Source organism: Aplysia californica, unplaced genomic scaffold, assembly GCF_000002075.1.
Source record: "Aplysia californica isolate F4 #8 unplaced genomic scaffold, AplCal3.0 scaffold00059, whole genome shotgun sequence".
NCBI classification, from domain to species: Eukaryota; Metazoa; Mollusca; class Gastropoda; order Aplysiida; family Aplysiidae; genus Aplysia; species Aplysia californica.
The window spans coordinates 1,048,840-1,074,376 of record NW_004797329.1 but is presented as its reverse complement, the minus strand read 5'-3'; the positions used below and the strand labels follow the sequence as shown (position 1 = coordinate 1,074,376).

At 38.5% G+C, this 25,537-nt stretch overlaps 2 protein-coding genes across 2 annotated transcripts; one reads left to right on the top strand and one right to left on the bottom strand.

Annotated features, from left to right (window-relative positions):
• Nucleotides 1–717: 717 nt before the first annotated feature.
• Nucleotides 718–14,001, top strand: LOC101858842 (carbonic anhydrase 2). Its single transcript, XM_005093173.3, has 8 exons — nucleotides 718–824; nucleotides 3,565–3,706; nucleotides 7,905–8,066; nucleotides 8,819–8,985; nucleotides 10,627–10,719; nucleotides 11,482–11,566; nucleotides 12,264–12,415; nucleotides 13,074–14,001. The coding sequence occupies exons 2-8, from the start codon at nucleotides 3,580–3,582 to the stop codon at nucleotides 13,227–13,229; spliced, it is 942 nt and encodes a 313-aa protein (XP_005093230.1). The 5' UTR covers nucleotides 718–824; nucleotides 3,565–3,579; the 3' UTR covers nucleotides 13,230–14,001.
• Nucleotides 14,002–16,316: 2,315 nt separating this feature from the next.
• LOC101858391 (centrosomal protein of 290 kDa) lies at nucleotides 16,317–25,512 on the bottom strand. Its single transcript, XM_005093171.3, has 7 exons — nucleotides 25,300–25,512; nucleotides 22,793–22,932; nucleotides 22,326–22,433; nucleotides 20,633–20,723; nucleotides 19,358–19,478; nucleotides 17,319–17,413; nucleotides 16,317–16,642 (listed from the first exon to the last, which is right to left on the bottom strand). The coding sequence occupies exons 1-7, from the start codon at nucleotides 25,330–25,332 to the stop codon at nucleotides 16,496–16,498; spliced, it is 735 nt and encodes a 244-aa protein (XP_005093228.1). The 5' UTR covers nucleotides 25,333–25,512; the 3' UTR covers nucleotides 16,317–16,495.
• Nucleotides 25,513–25,537: the final 25 nt, after the last annotated feature.

Below are 25,537 nucleotides of genomic sequence, written 5' to 3'. Positions count from 1 at the left end.
GTGTGTGTGTGTGTGTGTGTGTGTGTGGATGTTTGTTTGTGTGCGTAGATATGTGTGTTTGTGTGTGTATATGTTTATTGTGTATGTGTGTGTGTATGTATGTGTGTGCTTGTATGTGTATGTGTGTATTGTGCATGTTAGTAAGTATGTGTGTGTAAGTGTGTGCGTGCGTGTGCGCGCGAGCGTGTTTGTTTGTTTGTGTATGTGTGTGTGTGTGTGTGTGTGTGTGTGTGTGTATGTGTGTGTGTGTGTGTGTGTGTGTGTGCGAGCTTGCCTGTACGTGAAAGAGACAATGAGATTGATAGAGATAATGGGAGAGAAAAAGCGAAACAAAGAAACAAAGAAAAAAAAAAGAGAGAAAGAGAGTGAGAGAGAAAGATAGAGGGATTAAAGAGAGAGATAGGGAGAGAGAGAGAGGGGGAGGGGAGACAGAGAGGGAGAGTGAGAGAGAGAAAGAGAGAGAGGGAGAGAGAGAGAGAGAGAGAGAGAGAGAGAGAGAGAGAGAGAGCGGTGATGAGATTGAGAGTAAAAAAAGAAGAGAGAGACAGATTCTAGAAGACGACACCTTTACCTTGATATTCTGTCACACACGTCTTGTGGACCTTACAGTGCGGGTAAACGGATATAATGTCGAAAGCCTAATGAATAGAAACTACGATGATGACTGCTCAACCTTGCTCTCTAGTTGAACAAGATAAAAAGGAAAGCTCCAGACTTTGTGCGAGTCATTTTTGAAGCCTTTTCGTCACCACAGTCATTGCAGGCGTTGATCGTCTTCAGTTCTCCTCTTCTTGAGACCTGCCCTCTTCTTGTCTCCAAGTAAGGTAAGAACGACAATAGTAGCTTAACTTTCTAGTCTGTTTGGACGAGGAAATTTCTAACTTAGTTTCTGCTGAATCTAGCACTCAGCTGGACACAAAGTATTGCGGTCTGTAGTGTGTAAAGGTTTGGCTCTTCACTTTGGTTGCAAAAGAGACGAATAAATTCCTATGTTGGGAAAACATTTTTCACGTTTCCCTACAAGCCACCTTCCTAAAGGCCAAAGTCAATGGGTATTATACTGAACCACAGTGCAGATTGACAAGTTTTCTAGGCTTTTCAAGTTTTCAAGTCCACTTGTCTTTGTACTTCCCGAAATAATCGAGGGCCACCAAGTAAACTATTTTTATTGTAAGTCATGTTTTTCAAATTACACAGGAGAGACCAAAAAACACACACAAAAAACCAAAAAACAACGGAATTTCTTGAAGCGTTTTGGGTGGCTTCAAGAAAATCCGTTTTGTCTCTCCTGTAAAATTTGAAAAACCTCATTTACAATAGTTTACTTGGCGGCTCTCGAATGTTACTCTGAGCGTTTAAAAGAGGGGGAGGGGGTTAGCCTCTGAAGTAGCCTCAGAGAGCTGAAAGGGCCGTTAAAATAATCAAACCTTATCAGGTTAAGGAAACAGTTTTTGAAATATCAAGAGATTCCGCGGAGGTCGTAACCATGAGCTCTGTATGATAAGGAGGGTCACTTTAATACTGCTATCTCTGGCTTGACTTGTTAACTTTTTATAGTAAAATTTGCGCTCAGTTGCTTCTTATACAAAACCAATTTTATTTGGATGATTTCTTCAATGGGTCACCAAATTTTTATATTATTAGGATATACAGGGTGAAACAGCGGCTCTAGTTGGAACAGTTCCAATGACTCACTTACGGCGCACCTACGCCCTCTGCAAGCTGTGGCTTGTTTTAAAATAAAATAATCATTATGGCTGAAAAGAAAACAAAAGTATGGGATGTTTTTTGGGAAAGAGAACATACCGCTTGATTAAAAAAAAAAAGACAAAACGGAAGAACTTCCTTAACGAGCGACCACCCGAACAAACACAATAAAGAATAGACCTTACCCCTACCCTTACCCCTACCCCTACCCCAAATCCCTACCCAAACTCTCCCCCTACCCTTAACCCTTCCTCTCCCCCTCCCCCAAACCATGAAACGTAAACCCTTTATTGAACTGTTTCATGGTGTTCGCTCGTTACGGAATTCCTCCCGACAAAACTCTTAAAACATGACTAAGAATTAGAAGTAACTAGCTCTTGTTATTCAGCAAAAAGAATGCCAGTGTCTGTGGTGTGGTGGTTAGCCGTTGTAGTACGCAGGAGACCCGAATTCCATTCCCGGCTGGGGAGAATTTTGAGACAAGCGGATAGTTAAAGAACGTTCATAAAATAGTGTTCTTCCTTCTGACAAAACATAATTAAGAAGTTCCGGACCAAGATTCTACTGTCTCACTGTCTGATCTGAAAACAAAAATGTGGAGTAAAAAAGATTTTTTTTCCATTTTAGCAAAGTGTTAGGATAATGCTCATTATATTATGTATGTATGTTAAAGAATAGGTCAAACAAGATGGCTGTTACAATACGTATCGGCCAATGGCGTACTCCTAACGTTCTCTAACTATCCGCCTGTAATTTTGATCCGATATCTCGGTCTTCCTGCTGGGATGTCGTATCCTTCTCAGCTCGGGTTGGTCTTGCATGGTGGGTAGTGTCAGAACCAGCCTCCCAAATTATTTAAACTGTGCCGGTTTTGTTATTTTCTTTGTTTGTTGTTGTTGTTGTTGTTTTGTGGGGGGGGGGGGGGGCGTTTTTGAGACCAACGTTAAATACGGCAATAATAAGGAAGTGGGTTTAAAAAAAAAATGAAAATCGAACCAGCTTGTGGAGACGCGAAAGACAACGGGTGACCTTTTTTCTGAAGCCAGGCCTCAGGTGCCCATAAATACAGAGGAAGATAATATCCAAATCATTCAAATGCAGTCGTACACATATTATCGCATCCAGTATCCGCACAATCTACTTTTGATAGCCGAAAGGAACTTAATGTAGTTAACAATGCAATATACAACACAAATAGCATCTGCATTAGCAACGGTTTTGTTGTGGGGTTTTTTGTCTCCGTTTTCTTAATGAATGCAATCTGAAATATGATTTTCTTTTAAAGAGTTATGTAGTTGTAAGAAGTGTTTACAACTTTAATATCTATGCTCACTATTCTTCGTAATATGAAAGATACGCACAAGCCTGCTTGGGTTGAATTTCAACAATAAATACCTTTCTCTTTCCAGTTCTTGCTTGACCCCCTTTTTTTTTTTTGACTTGTCATGTGGGTGTTCCTATCGATCTATTTTTTTAACTCGCCACCTAAACAAATTTCCACAGGGATTAATTGAGGTGGAGGTGTCTATAATCCGAGACAAATTACTTGGTTTCCAAAACACATGGTCTGTTGCCTCCTACAGTATTCGGAAGAGTACAATTGCAACATCTTGACGACGGCAACTTTTTAAAAAATAGTTAATCTTGCTCAGTAAGTTTGTTGTGTTGGTTACTTTTTTCCTACACTCAACAATTTGATTAGAACGAGACTCTAGTAATTCAGGGCATAATAACTGTAAGATAAAAGTACACTTCATAGGAATTTGTCAGTTCGGCGAAGTATGACATTATTTATAGTACTGTTCCTTTAGAAGTATATCATTTGAGCATGTATTCCTCTACGTGACTTTTGTTCAGTATTGTCCCAGCGCTATGCTGCCTGTGTTACTGCTGGTGTGGACTCTTCTGGGTCTTGGTTCAAATCCTCTAGCGACGGATTCCCCTCAACTGTGCCCTTTGACCAAAGATCACTTCGATTACGACCCACGAGGAAGTACAGGTAAGTTAAATCAACAATCTGGCCTTTCTATCTATTTGCGCCTGTAGAAAACTTTACAACCCCCCCCCCCCCCAAAAAAAAAAAAAAAAAAAAATTATAAAAAAAATAATAATTTAAAAATGATTAATGAAGCGTGCTTCTGGATTTCGATGGTAGTGTAGTCTGGATTTAGTCTGTAGTGTCGCCAACATGTTCATGGGTTTCCTCCCTGTCTGGGTGTTACTCATGAATAGCAGTCTTCCCGGGGTAGGTGTAGAGTAGCATCGTGTCACGACGCGGTGGATTCAGGCGATCATCAATTTTTGGCCATGTGGGCTCATTAGTATCTTCTGAAAACTGATTTGTTTGTCTTGCATTCAATTAAATAAATATTCATCTATCTTGAACAGAACTCAAGATATTTGCGATAGAACGAAGTGAGGTCGCTTGGTTTCAGTGGTGAGATTGCCGAGAATATTTTATGACCTCCAAAGTTGGTTAAATCCAATGGCTAAAGAGTATTTGAAAACTGAAAAATGATATATTTTGTGCCTTTAATCAGTGTGTTTCATTAAAATCACATGGAAATGTGTTTTTGTACGGATATAAAAGAGGGTGAGCGAAAAGTGAAAAAAAATATTAAAAATTGGATAAAAATGTCCAAATTGGCGGAAAGACGCCTGTTTCTCAGATTTCTGCATTTTGACGAGCGCCTAATTTCACCACACTGCCTCACCTTTGTCGTTTGTCCTAATCTCATGCATGCTGACCTGTCTCTCGCGAGCCCTCATAGCGTGAGGCCCGCCATCTGAAAAAGCATTACGGCCTATAACAGCCAGTTCCACGTATCAGGGGTTTTAGCGAATTTTTCAGGAGGAGCAAAAAACTGAATTAATGCAGATATGAATGAATGATCAACGCACCGGAAACGATCAAAGCCTAAAAGCGCATCATATGATACGCGATTTAGGCATTCTTGGCTTTACTGTCGGTTCCGTAGCAATTCTTGTGGCGTCATCCAAGTTGTAGCAATATTGAAATCCATTCCGCTCATCTCAAGATGAGCTAATTTGGAAGCAAACAGCTATGACAAGTGAAACAGTTATGAAAAAAACCAAACCAATTTCGCGCCAAAATCGTGATACGCGGATCTGGCTCTTATAGTATGATAATGAGCTGTTCATATGAGCTGTTCACATGTACGAAGCCCGAGATTTTGAACAAAACAAATTTACATTTTCTCAATTTGTGGTATCAGTTGCATGTGCTCCAGAAATATTTTGCCAAAATCTCTAAATGTTGAAATAAAACAAGACAAGATAACGTAATGAAAGTACAATGTTATAGGGGTTTTTTAAAGTTTTTTTCTCTCCCTTTCCTGAAATTTTTGCTTTCATCGCTTATGATTAATAGTTGAACAGCTTGCCTGCGATAATGTGGTCGGTTGGGAGCTCCGAAGGAAGTGACGAATAATTTGCCACGACTGTTTTTCGGGTATATTTGTTTTCCTGCTTGGGAAACGAAAAAGATCAGCCAATGTAGAAGACTTAATTGGGTTCGATTCCTGAGCTGAGTGGGAAAGTTTTATTTAACACTACCGTCTTTGGGCTTGAATTCTGCTCTCGTTTGCCAAGTAAGGCAGGGTCGCAGCAGCCTGTCTCTTAAAGTGTCTTAATTTTCAATCCTTTGGGGCCCTCCGTCAGTTCTGTTGGTATCATGCTTGACGCTCGAATCTGAGACAGGTCCTGCCTCTTCAATACACCTAATTACTTACCCCGTAATTTTCCAATACTGTAACAGATCAGTTCTCTGACAGGCTCATTCCATAGACACGACACCATACCTTTGGACCTGACTAACAGTTCTAACTCTGAGATAAAATGAAATTGTAAAAGTTTTAATCTTCTTGCAACAATGTTAGGTTGTTTAAGAGGCGGGATCTCTGAATTTAAAGTCCGTCCCCGATAGGACATAGCCAAATCGGAAAGTTCGTGTTAAGTAACTTTCCCAAAGACATAACACCGAACCAAGCTTAGCCACGAGACCCCAAACCTGCAATCGCCTGATTTGTCCAGTGTAACCACTGGACTGTCGATGCCATTAAGTTTACATTGCAAGCTCACGATTTGTAGTTCTGCTAAACATTTGAAAACGGCAACGTTGCAAATTTTGTAAAAACTTTAAAACATGGTCATGAAATGCTACTTCAATGTTGGTTTGGGTTAGGTTTTTTTGCGATTTTTGAAAGACCCTGGGCTGGCCAGGTGACATCTCTGTTGAAACGTGTCATTCATACTCCAAAATGTGTCTATCATTTGTATCACAACACGGTGGAATCTTAACCTCGTCAGTTTTGGGGTATACGGAGTTATTAGTATATCATCTAATTTGGCTTATCTGGTTTATTTTGCCTTTCTCTGATGAAAAAAAAAGATAAAGTTAATTGAAATTGAGATATTTGCCATTTAAGGAGGTAGTGGTCGACTGGCGTTAGAGGAAGGACAAGAAAATGGCTGCCACAATCTGGTGACTTTCAAAGCTTAGATGTCTTTGGAAGCAGCAAATGTACATTTCGTGTGCCTTTGAATTTGATAAACGTTTTTCAGTATTTAAAAAATCCGCATAGAAGTGGGTTTTTTAATGGACACCAAAAGTTTAAAAGTAACCACTAAAAATGGATCCTTTATAAAAGTATCATCCAGATACTGCACCCTAATGTTTTATTCTCAATTTTTGAACGTGGAGTCGAACATTCTCCCAACCTCCATCTCTATAACGAACTAATGTAGTGTACTTCTCTTCTTGTGAAAGAAAACTTTTCACCAAACTACGGTCGCTCGGCCACACCTTGAAGAAATAGAATTTTCATTGATTCGAGTTAATTTATTATTTTATTATTTCAATTTGTGTTCCCGTTAACATTTTTGCCGTCTCTAGCGAGTTGAACTTTACTTTGACAAAAGCAGCCAAATCCATTAAACTTTCTGGTTTATGGCACAAAAATAAAGTGACTTGCTTCAGAAATATAATTTCTGCTACTACTTACGCGGATTTGTTAGATTCAGTGTTCATTTGGGTGTTCCCAAAGCTTAGTTCGTCGTAGGGTAAAAGTAATTATTTTACTGATTCGAGATTTCTATCGTCTTTTGGTGTAGGGTAAGCTTGGCTGACGCGTGTGCTTACTTTGCTTGCCATCCTGACTTTTAAAGATTTTTTTGAAGCAATAATAATAATAATGATAATAATGATAATAATAATAATAATAATAATAATAATAATAATAATAATAATAATAATAATAATAATAATAAACCCAATAAATTACACTTTTATTTGTCCCAGAAGGTCATTTTGGTTTACAATGGCAAACATACATACACATGTCTTATTATTATTATTATTATTATTATTATTAATATTATTAATATTATTATTATCAGTATTATTATTATCAGTATTATTATTATCAGTATTGTTATTATCAGTATTGTTATTATCAGTATTGTTATTATCAGTAGTATTATTCATTATTATTATTATTATTATTTAATATTTATTATTTGTTATTATTATTATTACTATTTATTATTATTATTATTATTATTATTAGTATTAGTATTAGTATTAGTATTAGTATTAGTATTATTATTATTAGTATTATTATCATCATCATTATTACTGTTGGTCATTTACCAGAGATGCACTAGAACTTGAATACAAGAGGCAAGCCGAGAAATGAGCAAATAAGTATGGAATTAGTGCCATTTTCTGACTCCATGTTAATAAGTTGTAAATCGTGAAAATTATACATCTCAAAAACCAAACCTGAAAGTCAAATCGTTATCGTATCCAATGGCCCAAATCCCCTGAGAAATTAGGCTCAAGCCCCGAAGCAGAAACGTTTTTAAAATGTGTATACCAGCAGAATCTGTCCATCTTTTATACAGAATGTCTTGTACTTAAGTTTGTACTTGTTTTGCAGATACCCATGTTCATGTACGACATCGTGACATCTTTTTTGTGAGTGGTTGGCGGGTGCTCTGGTGTAGTTTGCTTCTTCTTTCCTATCAAACATCTATCGTCCTTATCTCCCCTTCTTCTTGTTTATTTCTTACTCTCTTGTAACACCTCTAATCTTCTGGCGCTCATGTGACCTTATTATGCAGTTGCGAGCGCCGTAAAACCTCTACTAAAACTAAACTTTTTTTCTCTCCACCAGTCTCGTCCAACTGGGCAGCGATCTCCTCGTGCTGCAGCTCCCCTGTCCGCCAGTCTCCTCGTGACCTTGACCTCAGTGCCATCCCCACACAGTACTGTAGCAGGCCGTTTAGTATTCAGTACCACCATTCTGCCAGTCAGCAAGGATTACTCTATAACAACGGTACGGAACAATCATCTTTCAAAATGCCGTATCCTTTATCGTCTTATTGAGGAGGCAGTAGGAGAGAGGAGGCAGTAGGAGAGAGGAGGCAGTAGGAGAGAGGAGGCAGTAGGAGAGGAGGAGGCAGTAGGAGAGGAGGAGGCAGTAGGAGAGGAGGAGGCAGTAGGAGAGGAGGAGGAAAGGGAGAATGTGGAGGACGTGGCGGAGATGTTTTTTGGTTGTTTGGTTGGTTGGGGTTGTTTTGGGTTGTTTTTTTTTGTTAGTTTGTTGTTGTTGTTTTTTGCGGGGGGGGGGGGGGTGTTTAGGAAGGCTTCCTGTATTATATTGAAGGAAACAAATACTTAGTGTAATCCTTTTACGCCACATCTCCATTTTTGTTTGTTATTAATTTTTTTTTCTTTGCCCATGTGACGGGTACACAAGGCCAGTAACTCGTCCCGTATAAAAGAATATAAGGATAAATTCATCCATTCTTTCATTAGTTTATTTTAAAGAAATAAATGAATAAGTGAATGTATGTGAACATTACACTTTTATTGATTCCGGTTGGGGAAAACTGGATCAATTATAAGTACAGTGTTTAACCTACATTTTCTACTAATGACTCATTGGCCGTGCTCCTCGGGAGGTTGGAGGGCACCTCTAAGTGTTTTTTGTTCGTACCTTCTTGTTTAGCCTGTTCTGTCTGTTTTTTAATTCAATCACAAGATGACCATTATCCTATATAATGTGCTTATTTTTCTCACACTCAGGCCATGCTCCCAACATCGACATCACGACTGCCTACCCAGCCTTCCTAACTGGCGTGCCCTATGCCCCGGATGACAAGTATGTCTTGGTGGGAATCCACTTCCACTTCAGCAATGGCAGCATAGGCGGCTCCGAACACTCGCTCAACGGAAGCAAATTCGATGGCGAGGTCTGTATTGGTCGCTCCGCCTTCTTGGCTCAACCCTCAGGGATATGAAAGTTAATTCAAGGTCCCGCCTTTGAATATACATGTAATTACATGGTCTGAAATAAATAAAATAATAAATAGCATTTGTATAGCGCATGTCCCCACTCAAAAGCAGGCTCTATGCGCTTTTACAGTATGTTTCTACCCCAGCAGACCATAGAACACATAGAAACATTCTCAGTTTCCCGGGAAGCATGCAGTGTAAGCAGCTGGTTAAGCGCTCAAACACTAACAAACTGACAAGATCTTTCAGTCTATAGCTGGGTACCCATTCCCACCTGTAAAATTCGTGTAAAGTCTCTTTCCCAAGGACACAACGTCGGGCCCGCTGCTCGAACCCCCGAACCCGCAACAACCTCGTGGTTACGAGTCCAGTAGCCTAACCACTAGGCCACCGACGCCACAGAAAAGGGGCGTTTGACGACGCTGTTGGTGTGTGTCCGATCAGCAGCAGACTAAAGGCAATCTTGTGGTACAGTTAGAGCAAGCATACACATATATCAGGAACAAAAATGTGCAAATCGTGTTTCCTGCCTGTTGTTACCAGCCTTTTTAACTATCAGATAAAGAAAACAAAATTGAAGCATATATGTATGAATAACGTTCTGCTTTTCTTAAAATGCCCCGACCTGCCAATCAATAATTTAGTTATAGAGGCACCAGTTATCCATGTCTAGTTGCTGTTTTAGGTTTTAGCCTCTTTCTCCTGTCTGTGAATTTACAATCTTTTTTCCAATTTGGTGCTACTTTAATGCACCCTGTATCTGTGATCTTTAATCTGGAATTCGCAAATTGCCCCAAAACAGGGCGTTTTCAAATGACCAGAATGCGTGTCCTCGGAGACTTAAGCATAGAATTCCCACAATGTTTGTGTGCCTACTTTAGTCTTTTTTCATCGTAAACTGATGGTTTTGCAATTAATTCAAGTAACAGCAGTGTGTAGAAATAGCAGAATCAAAACTCCTTCCTTTGATGGAGAAACATAAAGATTCCAAGAGACCATTTTTCTATTACTTGTGAACGAAAACTGGAACTGTTCTTATGCTATAGGTCATACAAGTATATTCTATTTTGGGTTCTTGTCTATCATGTTCCAGCGGACACACGGCCCTGACCCACAAATACCTCCTACAGGGAGATGAGAAGCCGTTCTGTGTCGGATGCGACACAGATTTTACCATTAGACACATTTTAACAGAATGTCTAGACTTTGGAGAGATCCGAAGGAAATATTATAAATGCAAGAAATTGCAGGATATTTTTTCCGTCGTTGTTCCCAGCAGAATTTTAAATTTTATAAAGACCATTGGCCTTTATGGCGAGTTGTAGAGTGAATTTGATATATTATTTAAAATTTTTATTGTTACTTAAAAGTTGGTTTAGATCACAAATGTATTTACACCGAATTTGAATATTTTAACTTTTTAGCATTATAAAGTAAATTAGTTAGCCAGTCGTGAGGTGAACTTTCGCAGAGGTGAACAACTTGTGTTTCGCGCGCTCATATGACCTTAGCAGTTGCGAGCGCCGTAAAACCTTATACTATACATATCATGTTCCAGAAATGTGACGTAACACCCTGTGTTGTTTTGTACTTTTCAGATGCATTTAGTGCACTACAAAGAGAAGTACGGGTCTATGGCCAACGCTGTGCTGAAAGAAGACGGGCTTGCGGTCATCGGGGCCTTCCTGGTGGTACGGCTATAGCAGTTATAAATATAATAATTGGTCGCTTTTAGCGGGCTAACCCAGGTTTCGGGGGTTTCCAGAAATCTTGATTATCTATAGAAGTTTGCTTTCCCTAGTGGGTATATTCGTTTGGTTATAGAGAAAACTTTGTCTTTTAAAGAAATGGAACAAGGGGTAAAAACATTTACTTTCGAATTTCTTAAAACAGCATTTTTCGGGATAGCCCCCTTGTGCTTAAAAGCGACCAATTATACATGGATAAAGTGTGTTTGGGGGTGTTACCCATTCTCTCTTCTCTCGTGTGGGTGGGAGGCCTGGTCAAGAAGGGGAAGTGATAACACGCCGTTGTGCTGTCTTTGAGCTGACAAGAAAGTCAATTCCTTGAACTTGTTAAAATAGGCCGAACAGAAGATTAGCAATCTCTTGCACTTTATAGATATCTAGAGGGTTTTCCGGGTTGTTGGTTGTTTTTTTCGTTGTATTCTTCAACTTCCAAGATAACACAAACTTTAAGGGAAGAATAATATAGTTAAGCTCTTTTTTACTCAAACGATTGTTGGTAAATCATTGCGATTTTTACCCAAATGCGCAACATTATGCGTTAATCCATTGCTATAAGTGTGATGGGTGATTGCACTAATTTATTATAAGCCATATTTTGTTTTTGTGAGTGTTTTGTTTGTGGTTGTTTTTGTCTTTATTTTGTTTCATTCGTATTTTGTTTATATTTCATTTGTTTATTTAAGAAACGAATTTGTTTTATGGCAGAAATCCCTTGAACAAATAGAACCCCCAAAACGTCCACTGGATCTGTTGCTGGAATATTTCATCTCCCTTACCGGATTCGGGAAAGGTAATCTGTCTGTTGTTTGTGGGGGGGGGGGGGGGGGGGGGGGGAAAAAAAAAAATTTTTTAATTTTTCCCCCCCCATTGTTTGCCTTTTGTCGTCATTGGGGGGGGGGGGGGGGGGGGGGGGGGGGTGACGTTTGCTTTAATGTGGTTTTCCTCCATGTTTCGTATCAAACAGCTGTCGTCCTTATCTCTTTTGTCTTTTGTGTTCGTTTCTCTCTTGTAACACATGATCTTAGAACATGTATGACCTAATTGTGTTGCAAGTGTGGTAAATAAAACTGTGACCAAAATAAAACAAATCTTTTGGATTCGTGTTTCTTCTCAACCATTAGCAGATTTGGTTCTACATGTAGTAGGTTCTTCTTTTCCCAACACTAAATGACCATTGTACCGATGTGCTTCTTTTTACAAATACAGACTTATTCAAATTTTAATGACTATGATTGTATTGGTGGACTTCTCTTTACTGGAAACTAAATCGCTCAAGGTTTTTTATTGTTATTTATAAGAGTTGTTTTAAATCGCAAATATATTTACACTGAATTTTAGTACTTTAGCATTTCAAAGTCTAATTGTCGACCAACCGTGCAGTGAACTATTGCGAATGCTACCAACTTGTGTTTCGCGCGCTCATATGACCTTATGCAGTTGCGAGCGCCGTAAAGCCCTTTACTACTAAGGGTTTTTTTTCTCCCCAGCTGGCGGTGTCAATGTGGCGCTGGACGTGCGAGCGTTGCTCCCGGACAGACTCGACTTCTACACCTACGCCGGTTCTCTGACCACACCCTCCTGTTCCGAGTCCGTCAGGTGGATGGTCCTGGCCGATCCTTTAGCGGTCAACCCATCTTCGGTAGGTTACATCCATGTTGTTTTTTAGTGTCCCCGTGGTTTTTATGCACCCCGCATAATTAATTTTAGCAAAATTTGATCATTTTTTGCTTAATTTCTGATTATTTTCCTTCACCATTCTCTGTTAAAATTAACAGAATCGAATAATTTCACATTTTTGGGCCCAGTTTGCATATTTTCATAATTTGTTTTTGTCATAAAATCACGGGGACAGTTTAGATGGTGTATTACCCACCCGTCGACTCGGTTTAGATTTTTTAAGGGGCATGCTTCAACCATGTCTGTCAAGGCCACCTCCGGCTGAAATAGACCCCCACGTGTATAACATCGGTGTCCTTGCAACTGCAATTATTTCTTTCCGTATAAATTGTTCTATCTTACTTTACATTGTACTTCCATACAGCTTCTTCCATACAGCTTCTCGACGCAGCCTCATCTTTCTTTTCTTTCCATGAAATCCTCATACATGCTTTCCAAGATACAATTTCTGTGAAATTGTGTCGAAATTGTGTTGATAGTGCCGTAAAACATCTACCCAATCAATCAATCAATCAACAATTTCTTTTGCATCTTGTTGTTTTTTTCCCACTTTAAGAAATTGACCAGAGCTCGCATCCGCAGATTTGTTTTGTTTTATGTTGTATGTCTTGTACTTTCAGCTGGACATTCTCCGACTTCTCCCAATGGGCGCCGACGACGACAGGCTCATTTCTCTCTTCTCTAACGTACGTGATCTTCAAGATAATCCGCAGCCGGTGGAGACCAATTTCCCTTGCTGGATCCAGGACGTTGACTCAAACCCCTCGTCAAATTGAGCTTTGTATCTGAATAAATTGTTTCCTTCTTTTTAGAACACCCTTGTCTTACAAACATGCTTGCTACACTCATCAGTGAGAGGGTACTAAAACTAAAGGCTCCTTCTATACTTGCATGAGCTCTGATCTGATCTGTCTCTAACAAACGCTCTTTTGAAAAAATATTACTTGTACTGATACTGATAGCTCAGTTGGTATCATGCTGGCCTATAGGGCGTTTGGCCCTGGTTCCAATCCCAGAAGGGATGCACTTGAGCTTGGGTTGTTTTGAGTCTTCAATTTCAATGTTTTCCTTAGCTCGGTGCTATTAAATTAAAAGATAGAAGGTAAAACCGGAGTTTCCTCGAGCATTATAATTTACCAGTACCAACAGGGATTGCAGGGGCACTGAACAACGAAAGTTTTCTATTTTTCTTTTAGGGTGTTTACCCTCCAGAGTCAAACATGCGTATATTATTATAGGACAGGCTTCAGTTTTTCCGTCACTATCAGTCTTTTCATTATTGTTCTTTAAATACTATTTAATATTCTTTTGAGGACTGGTTTGGGTTCTCCTCTGTGTCTTTTCTAATGAAGGTTAAGTTAAAAAGATCAATTGCTCAAAACCGTAGGGCTTTGAAACTATGTTTGTTAAAAGGTTTTGTTACAAATTTTAACAATACTTATTTTGCTTTTGATTCATTTCAATTCAATGTACAATTCTGTAAACATAATTAGAAGTGTTTATGAAAAAAAGTAATAAAATTCAGACTTCTTTCCGAAACAAAAGAAACATTCTTTGAGTTCGTTTTTAATATAGGCCCTACATCAATATGTCAGATGCACTGATGCATTTGGGTTTTTCCCTCTCTTCTATTAAATATCTCTCCTTCTTATCTCTCCTCCTTATCTCTCCTCCTTATCTCTCCTCCTTTTCTCCGTACATGTAACTCTCTAGCAACACCTGATCTTCGGTATTTATGTAACCTATTTATCTGGTGGATATGAAAGCAGATGGCAGAACATGGTTAGAGAGCAGGAAAGGAAGCAAAAGAAAAGAATTTTAGAGAATTTCCCATCGCTGTCCAACCAAGAAAGAACCTATTGAATGATGAGGCTCGAACCTCAAGACAACGAGAACATCCCCCCCCCCCTTTTTAAATTTTGTGTTGCAAGTTCCAAACGCTTAATATGCTCGTACAAAACTAAAACATTTATTTCTCCCTTTGGATGGCACTTTTTGATACAAAGTGAACAATCTACTTTTAAGAATTTTTGTATTTTGAAGACCTCTGTCTAATTAGTTCTTGCTGGATAGTGGAAGTTTTTTATAAGCAGTGGTGTCAAAACTTTCCAACATTTCCTCAAGCTTTCCTTCACTACGATCAAGTGTGTGGAATTTTTTACAAAATCATATAGTAAAAATGGAAGCCTAAGCTGTGTAAATCTGGCCTCTTTGGTTGTAGATGTTAGGCGCTTCAGTGTAGCATGCAGGAGACCCGCGTTCAATTGCAAATAACTTTTTCTGGTGAATTTTACTTTAACGTCCACAAAATATTTTTACCAAGTTTATATATATCATGTACTATTTCCTTTATCACAAAGGGGAACGACAACTATCAGTTTTGTTTACAATGAGGTCATATAAGTGCAGAAGATTAGAGGTGTTACAAGAGAGTAACAAACACAAAAAAGGAGGAGAAATAAGGACAATAGATGTTTCATAGGAAAGAAGTTAACCACACCAGAGCACCCGCCAACCACCCCCCCTTTTTTTTAAGGACGAGTTACAAGAACATAATTATAAACATAAGGACAAGCTGTCATATAGTAATGTCACAAGTATTATTCATTACAAATCACGACACATTTCAATCAAAAATAGTCTTTGCAGTACACGTATCTAACAAAGACACATGCAGACTCCTGGCAGAGTGTATCATCTCGGTATGTACTGAAATGTAAACACAAACAGAAGTCTCTTTTTTTTTCCCCCTCTGTTCCTCCACCATTCAGTATAATACTGGGTGTGGATTGGGTTGGGGGTGATCGTTTGACTCGGGGCGTGATAGGCTTGTGCCACGATAGCCGCTTTGCCCCCTCAATCTGGCTAGGAAACTGCCCCAACCTGACCCGATTCTCTACTCGGCACCCCGTATAAAAGTATCCCCCTCCAATTATCTTTTTCAAAATGCTCAACAACTGTCTTTGACTGCCCCTGATCCCAATCCCTCCTTTACCATTTCTTAGTCGCCTATCTGTCCCCGTCGTTTTATGCAAGAAAAATTCTGAAATTATGAAAACTGAGTCCAATAATGTGAAATTATGCGATTCTGTTAATTTTAACAAAGAATGATAAAGGAAAATGATCCGAAGTTATGCAAAAAATGATTAAATTTAGCGGGGTGCATAAAACCACTGGGACAGGCTTTATCCACTTGCACAACCAACAAACCAGTGTCTGTGGCGTAGCTGTCAGACCCTTTGCAGTAAAACGCAGGAGACTCCGAGTTTGATTCCCAATTGGGTAGAAGTTTTATTGAGTATCTCGGTCTTTCTGCTGGGATGTTTGTTGTATCCCTCTCAGCCCAAGTTGGCCCTGACAGGCAGGGTCAGAAGCCCGCCTCCTCAGTGATCTAAAAATTATGCTCATGGGGTCAATAAAAATATGTACATTATCTTTTAAATAATAAAACTGTCCCCGTGGCTTTATGCACCCCGCATAATTTAGCAAAATTTGATCATTTTTTTGCATAATTTCAGATTTTCCTTTGTCATTCTTAATTAAAATTAACATAATCCCATAATTCCACATTTTTGGGCTCAGTTTGCTTAATTTCAGAATTTTTCTTGCATAAAACGACGGGGACAGATAAAAACGACCCACATATAATACCAGTGTCTGTGGTGCACTGATCATGCTCTCCATTGATGTGGAGAATTTATCTCATCATCTAAATGTCCTGCATTGGGTCAATGAATGCCATTCATCATCAATCAAAACCAGCTTAATACAACACTCAAATGTAAGCCACATTCGCAAAAAAAAAAAAACCCCAATAAAAACGACGCTCTTGATAAGTGCACACACTATTTGACATTTCATTCTTTTCAGTAGCTTTTGACAGCTGCGACGCATAGATCTACTTATCGTAATCAATAGGAACAATGTAACTTCTCTGCATTGTCTAGCCATGTTTTCTCATAAACAGAAGATCAAATTCCACAGGACAAGTTGAAAAGCTTCTAAATCAATAAATAACAACATTGGTTATTCTTTATCCTCATCATCTTTTCTTCTGCCTTGTCTCCTTCACTGGACAAGGAACACCAAATTTTGAGCACAGATCCCGCAGAGACTTTTCATAAGAACTGTTCAACTTTGCAGACTGGAGCAGCGCAAACTTTAGGTCCTCAATCTCATCAAAGAAATTCTGGGGGATAAAAAGTTACACAAATTAAGTCCACTTCTTTGCATGCACCTTTTTTCTGGCATCTTTTTTAATCAGTGACAATCTATTTTTGAGAGCTTAGAATATCCTGCTATTTCAATAAGTATGCAGAACATAAAATTTCATAATCATCAAAGTGGAACTCACACGCTACAGCATTAAGTATGCACATTCTTACTATAACTCGCATAAGAACTATTCAAAATAAGTCTGTATATCTAGTCTTCTAAAAATACTCAAATACGCTACAAAAGGAGAGCCTAAAAAAGAAACCTTGCAAAGCTCACAGTTATCTTGTCTTTCCCCTCTAAACACTTGGCCTCTGCCTCTACCCCAGCAGTTCAAGAAACAATGGATTTGTGAAGAAATACTGAGTACCAACAGGCATATCTGGTGTGAACATTAGCCTCTACTCCTGATCTACAATTGGCCTGAGTTCAATGCCCGCACAAGGAAGAAATCTTATTGAGCGCCTCAATCTTTATGTGGGAATATCATGTCATACGCAGTTTGCATTAACTGTGGCAGGCAGAGATTAAGCATTCTGCGTCCTAAATTATCTAAAATGTATATATATATACATATATATATGTGGGCAAAAACATTTATAATTATAATCAATGTATGTTGCAAGATCATCACTCAGCAAATAACTCACGTGATCAAATCCTTTTAGTTCTCCCCTCAGTCGCTTGTTCTCTTTCAAAAGTTTATTTCTTTCCTCCACAACATCTCTCAAGACGGGATCCTCAACTAGGAACAAATTCAGTAAGATTCCACAGTTTAAGTGTCAGCTCGGAAGAATCACATAATTATTATAATGCTTGTTGCACAGTGTTCAAAACCCACCCCCCCCCTCTCCCCACAAGATAAGAGACTCATGTACTACTGGGATAGGAAAGAAGAAGAATCTTTCTGTACAGTTCCTTTACCCCAGGTTCTAAGAGCTAATTAATTGCCAAAAAATAAAAATTACAAAACTTTGAGACATGAAACTTTTACGCACCTTCTTCAGGACTTTAAACATCACAACTGGCAGTTTCATATGAAAGATGTGTCAATAAATTTGTGTTTTGTTGTTTTACTGCTCATTAAGAGACACATAACTTAGAGTTGATGCAATAGTGAGACTTAGTTCGACTCACTTAGCCACATTTGGCATTCAGCAGGCTAGACTGCCGCATCTTTCTCACTCAGTTTAGCCCAGTTTTTGTCTCTGTACCAACAGTATATAAGTGCATAAATTATATACCATAGATGTGGTCTATTTGGCTTTTTATTGGGCAATTTGGCGTGTTGGTCTATTACATGAAGTTAGACCTAGCCTATTGTATTGTTTGGCGCAAGTCTTGTGTAAAACAGAGAGAGTGAGTCAGTAAGTGTGAGACAAGGGCAGTCTGGATTACAGCAGGGTAGAGGGAAGAGTGGTATCGAGGCAGAGGAGGCCTGTGGAGATGTCATCTACAGTTACAAGTACAAGGGTTAGCCAGTCTTGTCTCTCTCTCTCTCTAGATCGTGTGATCTTTTCATACAAGTAACAACAATAGATATACTTTGAAAAACATATCTAAGAACCCCTGAGAATTTCTATTAAAATTGACAGGGCTTACATAATTCTAGATCTACATGATTCCTTTGATCTAGATTCTACGTAATCTGAAAAAAAATGGTGAAATGGTATGGGTTTAGCGCCCCTATCAACATTATTAGGTTATTTAAGGGGCGGGACCTCCTAGTTTAACATCCGTCTCCGATAGGACCGAGCCAAGTGGGAAGTTCGTGTAAAGTGCCTTTCCCAAGGACACAACATCGGACCGAGCTGAGGCTAAGTAATCTGAGATAAAACTAAACTGAACAACAAAGATGCCTAACCGCGAAAGCAAAACTAACTCTTCAATTCTAGAGACCAATTACTGTTGCAAAGAGGGTTGCTCAAATATAACTCTATGGAACAAATAAGTGAACAAATAACATTAAACTAAAAGTACAGAGAATAGGCCACCGTGCCATCACTCTCTCATTTCAGACGGAGGTGAAGTGGGGACTTTCGTGATCTAGAGGTACATGTACATGTATGGTGTTCACCTCTCATTCAATAGGTCCCGGGTTTGATATCTGACAGCGAAAGAAAATTTCCTTCTCTAAAAAATTGTTCTCCATTCACCTCTCCTGCTCTCAAATCATTTTCTGTCAACTTCTTTCGTGTCTCTACTTTCTGCCCCCTCCCCCCCCTCTTTTTTTTCCCCCCTCCTCTGGGCTCCTGATGCCTTTTGCAGCCTTTCTACTGCTACTCTTGATTCCTTCATACTGTTGTCTTTCAGCCACAGCCCTGATCTAAGGTTAGGTAAGATCTAACACCTAGACTTCTCTGATAAGGGCAAAAAAATCTGGGAGGTCCTGTTTGCAAGTTATGAACGTGAAAGATCGCTTGGTAGTCCTAAAATTGATAAAAGTAAGCTTCAGCCGCCATCTAGACAAAATTCAAAATTTACTCCTACCAAACTGGAAATGCTACCATATGACCATGTGCAGTTGCGAGAGCCGTAAAACACTTAACCAAAAAAAAAGATCTGAAGTCATGCTCTCGAAACAGTGATTTGAAAACTCTGGCCATATCATCTGAATTTGCCAACAATACAGTTGCAGCAATCATTCAGTTCACTTTATCATTAATCATCTTGTGAAACTCTACGTCACCTCTGCCTTTGCCCTTCAGCTTCTCTCCGAGACTTCGCTTGGCAGCAAATAACTCCCTCTCTAACTGTGTTGATTTCTCTTTCTCTTCTCGCAGACTCTTTTCCGTCTCAGCCAGCCTTATCTGTTAAAAAAGTTATGAATACATTATAATTATTATTACAAAAAAATTACATGGAGGACTTTGTACTTTATCTTTAGGTTAATGATATAAAATCTTTTCACTGAAAGATTAGTAGCGAAGAAGTCAGTGAATTCACTCAAAAAATTCTAAACAAAAGTGCAGGGACATAGATTCTAAATAAGAGACAGTCACTTTGTACCCTAGGGCAACAATCTCCTACAAACAAAGTCACTAAATTCAACGCAACAACAAGCCAAGGCATAATAATTCCGACAATAATTATTATGTAATGTGCCACTACTATTCGTATATCACGCATTCCAAAGTTAAATAAACCTCTTTTTTTCAGGAATACCTTCAGTTGGTTGAAAATATCTATTCTTGTTATGACCAGGGAAAGCAATGTTAACCCTATCTGTACGCCCTGGGGTCATTTTGTACCCCCAGGGTTGTATTCTTCACATTTTAGAATACTTCTAGTATGAAGATCTCTTTGAAACTTTTAGTGTTTCTCAAAAAATCATTTTGACAGATTGCTATGCAAAGCGAACGGGTCGGATTAACGAGTAAATTTCCTCTTTGAAAGTGGTGGCACAGAGTTCCCCACGTTGTATGGATACGATAGTAAAACACGACGTACAGATAGGGTTAAACCAAATCTTCTCAAATTCTTCAAATCTGCCTGTCATACTTCAGAAAATAACAGGGCACTGCCCTCCTCATCCCCATTTCCGTTCCATTCGCCTACTTCTTCTCCTGTCTTATGAAGGATCAACCCTGTCAGCTAGGTTTATTTCACTACCTTTCCCATGTCCTCTAAATAGAGTCACTAACTGCATGTCTCCTGTCAACTGATAGTCCCATGTGTTACTCCATTATCAACCTCTCAAAAGTCTTACAAATAGAAATGTGTCCCTCTTTCTAAGGATGTTGAGTACTCATGCTCTAAATCAGTACATCACATTGACCTTAAGTTTCCTGTCTATGAACTAAGCACACTACACCGAAGCTTTACTGTTAGTCATGTCGAGAGATAAAACCTCACCATCGCTTTCATGATCCATGGAAAGCTTTCATGACAAAAAAAACTGTTTAATAAGAATTGTAACAAATGAAAAGACCGAATTTTAAACTTCTGTTTCCCAACAACTCACATTAAGTTCCGATATTGAATCAGCATATGTCATGTTCAGTTTCACTTCTTTGTCATATCGCTTCAGCAACTGTGCGTGCATCTCCAGCACTCTGAAAAAAACAATCACAGTGTGCATCAGGAAAATCACAAGGAGAGACGAAATCTCTGAGTAATCACAAAGCATTGTGCTAACCAAAAAATCTCTAAAAGTGTAACAAGAACACACCATAAATATGAATGAACACAGGCACATTATAGTTCACTTCGATCACAGGCCTCTAAAGAAAAGTAACAAAGGGGAAAAAAATGAGTCATGATGCAGTGGAATCAATCGCTTATCAATTTTTGGGCATGTGGAGTTATTGATAACAGCTTAAACTTTGTTTATTTTCTGTCTTTCAATTTAAAAAAATACTCATCTATCTAGAGTAAGAAATCAAGATATTTGCTATTGAAGAGGTGGAGGTCGCCTGATTTCAGAGGTAAAATATCAGCGAATTACTGTAAGAGCCCTCGGAAATGGGAAGTTCACATTTTTTCTGCCTTTAACAATAAATCATATAAGTAACAAATCCATACAGAATTGTTTTTAAATGGACATAAAAAGTATCAAGCCAATAAAGAAAAAGTTAATAAAAATTACCAAACCAGAGGGATAAAATGACGGTATCAGTATCTTTGGTTTCATTATGTTGAATAGCGTTGATTTCACCAGGATGCATCACACATGTGTGTCATCATGGGGAAACCAAAGATTCTCACTACACAATCTTTGATGAAACCAAAGAAATCGACTATTTCTACTCATTGAGCAATTTATTTGATCAGTTTTTGTTTCTTTTTGGCTCAACACCTTTAATGTCCATTTAAAAACACATTTGTGCGTGGATTTTACTGAAAAAGAACCACCAAAAAAATAATAACTTTGCAGTTTCCAGGACGCTCAAGTTATAAAAGTCACCAAACTTTGGTGGTCATTTTCCTGTTTATTTTACCTCTGACACCAGGGGACCCCCACCTCCTTCAATTACAAATAATGCAGCTTCTATTCAAGGACAAATCAACTGTGCACATGAAAATCAACTGTGCACATGATAAGAGAAACAATGAATGAGGCTCCACAAAAAACATAAACTCTTTTTATGCTTCTTAAAACTCGCACATAAGATTTCAGTATCTGATAGTTTAAAAACTAGCCACAGGTAAAATATGATAACCTTATCTAGTTCATATAATATGTGAGGCATGGTGGTGAAATCAGGCCCTCGTCAAAATGATGAAATCGAAGAAATTGGCATTTTTCTGGCTATTGAGCAATTTTTTTCTAATTTTTGAGGGGGGGCTCAACACCATTTACATCCATTTAAAACACATTTCTAAGTGGATTTTACTGAAAATCATTCATAAAAGGCACAAACTATGTAAATTTTCATTTGCCAAGGACTATCAAGCTAAAGAAATTACCAAACTTTGGCCGCCATTTTCTCGCTAAATTTTACCTCTGAAACCAGGCGACCCTGACCTCCTTCAATCGCAAATATCTCAACTTCTATTCAAGATAGCTGGGTATTTTTTTCAGTGAAAGCAAGGCAAATGAATAGCTATCGAATGATACCAATATCTCCATGCCCAAAAATTGACGAGAGCCTGATTCCACTGCGTCGTGACACATATATAGGCCCAATATGAATCTCACAGGACATTGTACCCACTTGTTTGTTTTGGCAATGTCTGAGTCTGAAACTTTTCTTTCTTGCTGAACAGTCAACCCCTGACCATGTCTGAACATCCATGGTTTGGAGTCCGTCTGCACACAGGAACTGATAAAAGCACAGGATAAAAATAAAAGATTGGTACTACTTTTTCAAAATGTCATGGTTGGCAAAATACTTTGGAGTGAGGAATTCAATATATATATATAAGTACAAACAACCATTAACTTCTTTTCAGATTCACAATTAGCAAACATATACAACATTTATCACACACTAAAAAAGGTCACCTGACTCTTCTAACCACATTTACATCAGAGCTTTTAATTCACTTTGAATTATAATCTCACCTGTTACCATTTTGACTTGTGGATCAGTCTTTAGAGACGTCACAAACTGTTTGGTATAATAAATATTTCCTATTTTGAAAAGAAACAAAAAGGAATTACAAGACAAGTTTAACTCACTTCTGGAAGGTTCTCTGACATGACTTTGCACTCTCAGATGTTTTCTCCTGGACCAAGGCCTTGATCTGGTGCTGAAGTTCATCATATTTCCTTTTGAGCAGAGCAAGTTTTCTCCTCAATTCAACATTTTCAGCAGCTGCCTGGTCACGAAGAATTGAGAGAAAATTTTGAGAATAAAACAAACAAGAAATTCAAATGGCCATTTTAACCACATTCATCAAACTGAGATCACAAAGAGGTGATTGTTACAAAAGAATATTTTTACCATATCATGCCTCAAGTGTCTGGAACGTAAGATAACCACCTGCGAGATGAGATGTCTAAGGAGAGTGTTCAACAAAACCAGACGGGACATGGTCAGAAACAACAAGATCAGAGAAATGGTGGGAACAACACCTGTCCTCCACTACATCTGAAGGCAAACAATAAGGTGGTTTGGACATCTCACACCTAACCAGCTTGCCAGAAAAGTCTAGAGCTACTACAGAAATGTATCAGGGTACAAAGCAAGAGGAAGACCAAGAAAGAGCTGGATCCAGGGTGTGAAGGATACCCTGAGAACCTTCAATATCCCACCCAGCCAGGCCATCAAACTTGCTAGAGACAGGAAGGTCTTTCTCCCCTCGAAGCCCTAGAGGTACAAGAGGACGGATAAAGTAAGTAAGTAAGCCTCAGGCGATTTATGAGCAAACAAGAGAAACACAGGGGAAAAACCTGTAATTACAGTAAATTCAAAAACAATAATAAGCACTCACTTATAATTAGAGCAATAATTTTTTATGATAATATGAGAGGTTCTCACATTAAACATATGTGCAGCCAGATATTGGGTATAACAATGAGCAAGAGAAATTAAAATGCCGAAATAGGATTTTCCATTGAACAATTATTTTACATCATTAAAAATCAAGATGCAACACATCAAGGTGACTCGTTTGGATTAAATGCCACTCTAGTCTCACAGTCACAGATTAAATGGAAAAAAATTAACTTAAATTGCGAGACACCATTCATATTTGATGCCCGAAGATCTATTTTACGTCATGTTGAGCCCTCCGGAATGTCAGAAATTCATCCCATACAGCCAGACCTACAAAAATTAATTGACTTTAGAAACAAAGATCCTTGTATAATAGCCTTTAACTTTAAGGTTGTTAGGGCATCTGAAATCCGGTGGCCAGTTACATAATGTATGCATTTAATCGGTCGCTTTTGAGCACAGGCTAGGGGGCTATCCATAAAAATGCCGTTTTGAGAAAATCGAAGGTAAAGTTTTTGCTCCTTGTTCAGTTTCTTTAAAAGACAAAGACAGTATTCAGTATAACCAAACAAATATATACACACCAATGAAACCAAATTTCTTCTACAGGTAGAGCAATGCCCACTTTTGGTGTAGATCAAAATTTTGGGAAACCCCCGAAATCTAGATTTAGCCTTTTGTCAGCTTTGTAGCCTAACCATTAAAACTTCTGAAATTTCAATTCTAATTTATTAAAAAACTAGGTACAGTATCACTTTGATTTTTTTTCATACAAGTAGGATAACCAATCATGCTACCAATTTAGCAAATAAAAAAAATTGGCGCCCAAAATGAAAAAGGCATGTTGTCAGTTTACGGCAGATTTGCCTTGGTAGCCTCTCAATCTGAAGCACATCTTTCAAGATTCTTACATCATGATGAAATTCTGGAAATAGTTATATCCTAATTTAATTTTGATCCTTTCAATCAAAGGCCGGCTCTCTATTTCTCCGAACGTTCAGGAAAATAAACTTGAACTCTATTTCTCCGAACGGTTTCCATTCTCGAGATTTGTTGATAATTTATGAATGGAGAGGCCGACGCGGGCGCGCGTGTGTGTATGTGTGTGTGGGGGTGTACCGTGTGTGTGTGTACATGTGAGTGTGTGTGTGTGTGTGTGTGTGTGGGGGTAAGTATGTGCGAGGATGAATGTGTGCGGGTGAGATCATCTGCTCTCGCAAAAAGAATATATATATGCAATTTTTGTTTTGAATTATTGCACTCATGTTGGCGAAGGTGGGTGGGTATGTGTATAAAAGTTAAAAACTAGTCTAGTTTTTAACTTATATATTATAATGTATGGTATCAGCTAGATCTAGATCTAGATCTATATTGAATATAGATCTAGATCTAGACTCTATAATATAGACGTGTTACTGTTACGGTGGTGTATTGACAGTACTGTACTGGGCGATTTTGTAGTTTCGTTCGTTAAAGTCAAGCAGGGGGGTTTCAGGGGGGCTTGCTCCCCTGACCTAAAATGGGGGGTTTCATGGGGGCATGCCCCCCTGAATTTTATCCTAATTTGATGTTTTGCAGTTAGGTTGCATCCCTGCTCTTTGTGTAGCCTAATTCAAATAGTATTTGGTCTTCAAGACTTCTGGATTTCTTCTCTGGATGTAAACAAATGGATCGTGGACTTTAACGAACGGAACTACAAGATCACCCTGTACTGTAGACACTGCAGAATCTAGTACTGAAGGCCTACCTTTGAACACGAATGGATGTCGTGTAGATTCATCCTTCCGACAAGATAAGATCTAGATTCTAGATCTCTACATCTATAATAAAAGAGGACCCATAAACATGTTCTTTGGCGACGAGATATATTTTTTGGTACGTATGCAGTAACTGAAATAATTCAAAATTAATAACGATAAGTTCGAATAGATCAAGACGCTCTCTTGTTTATACACGTACTATCGTTGCTATAAAAAATGAATTTT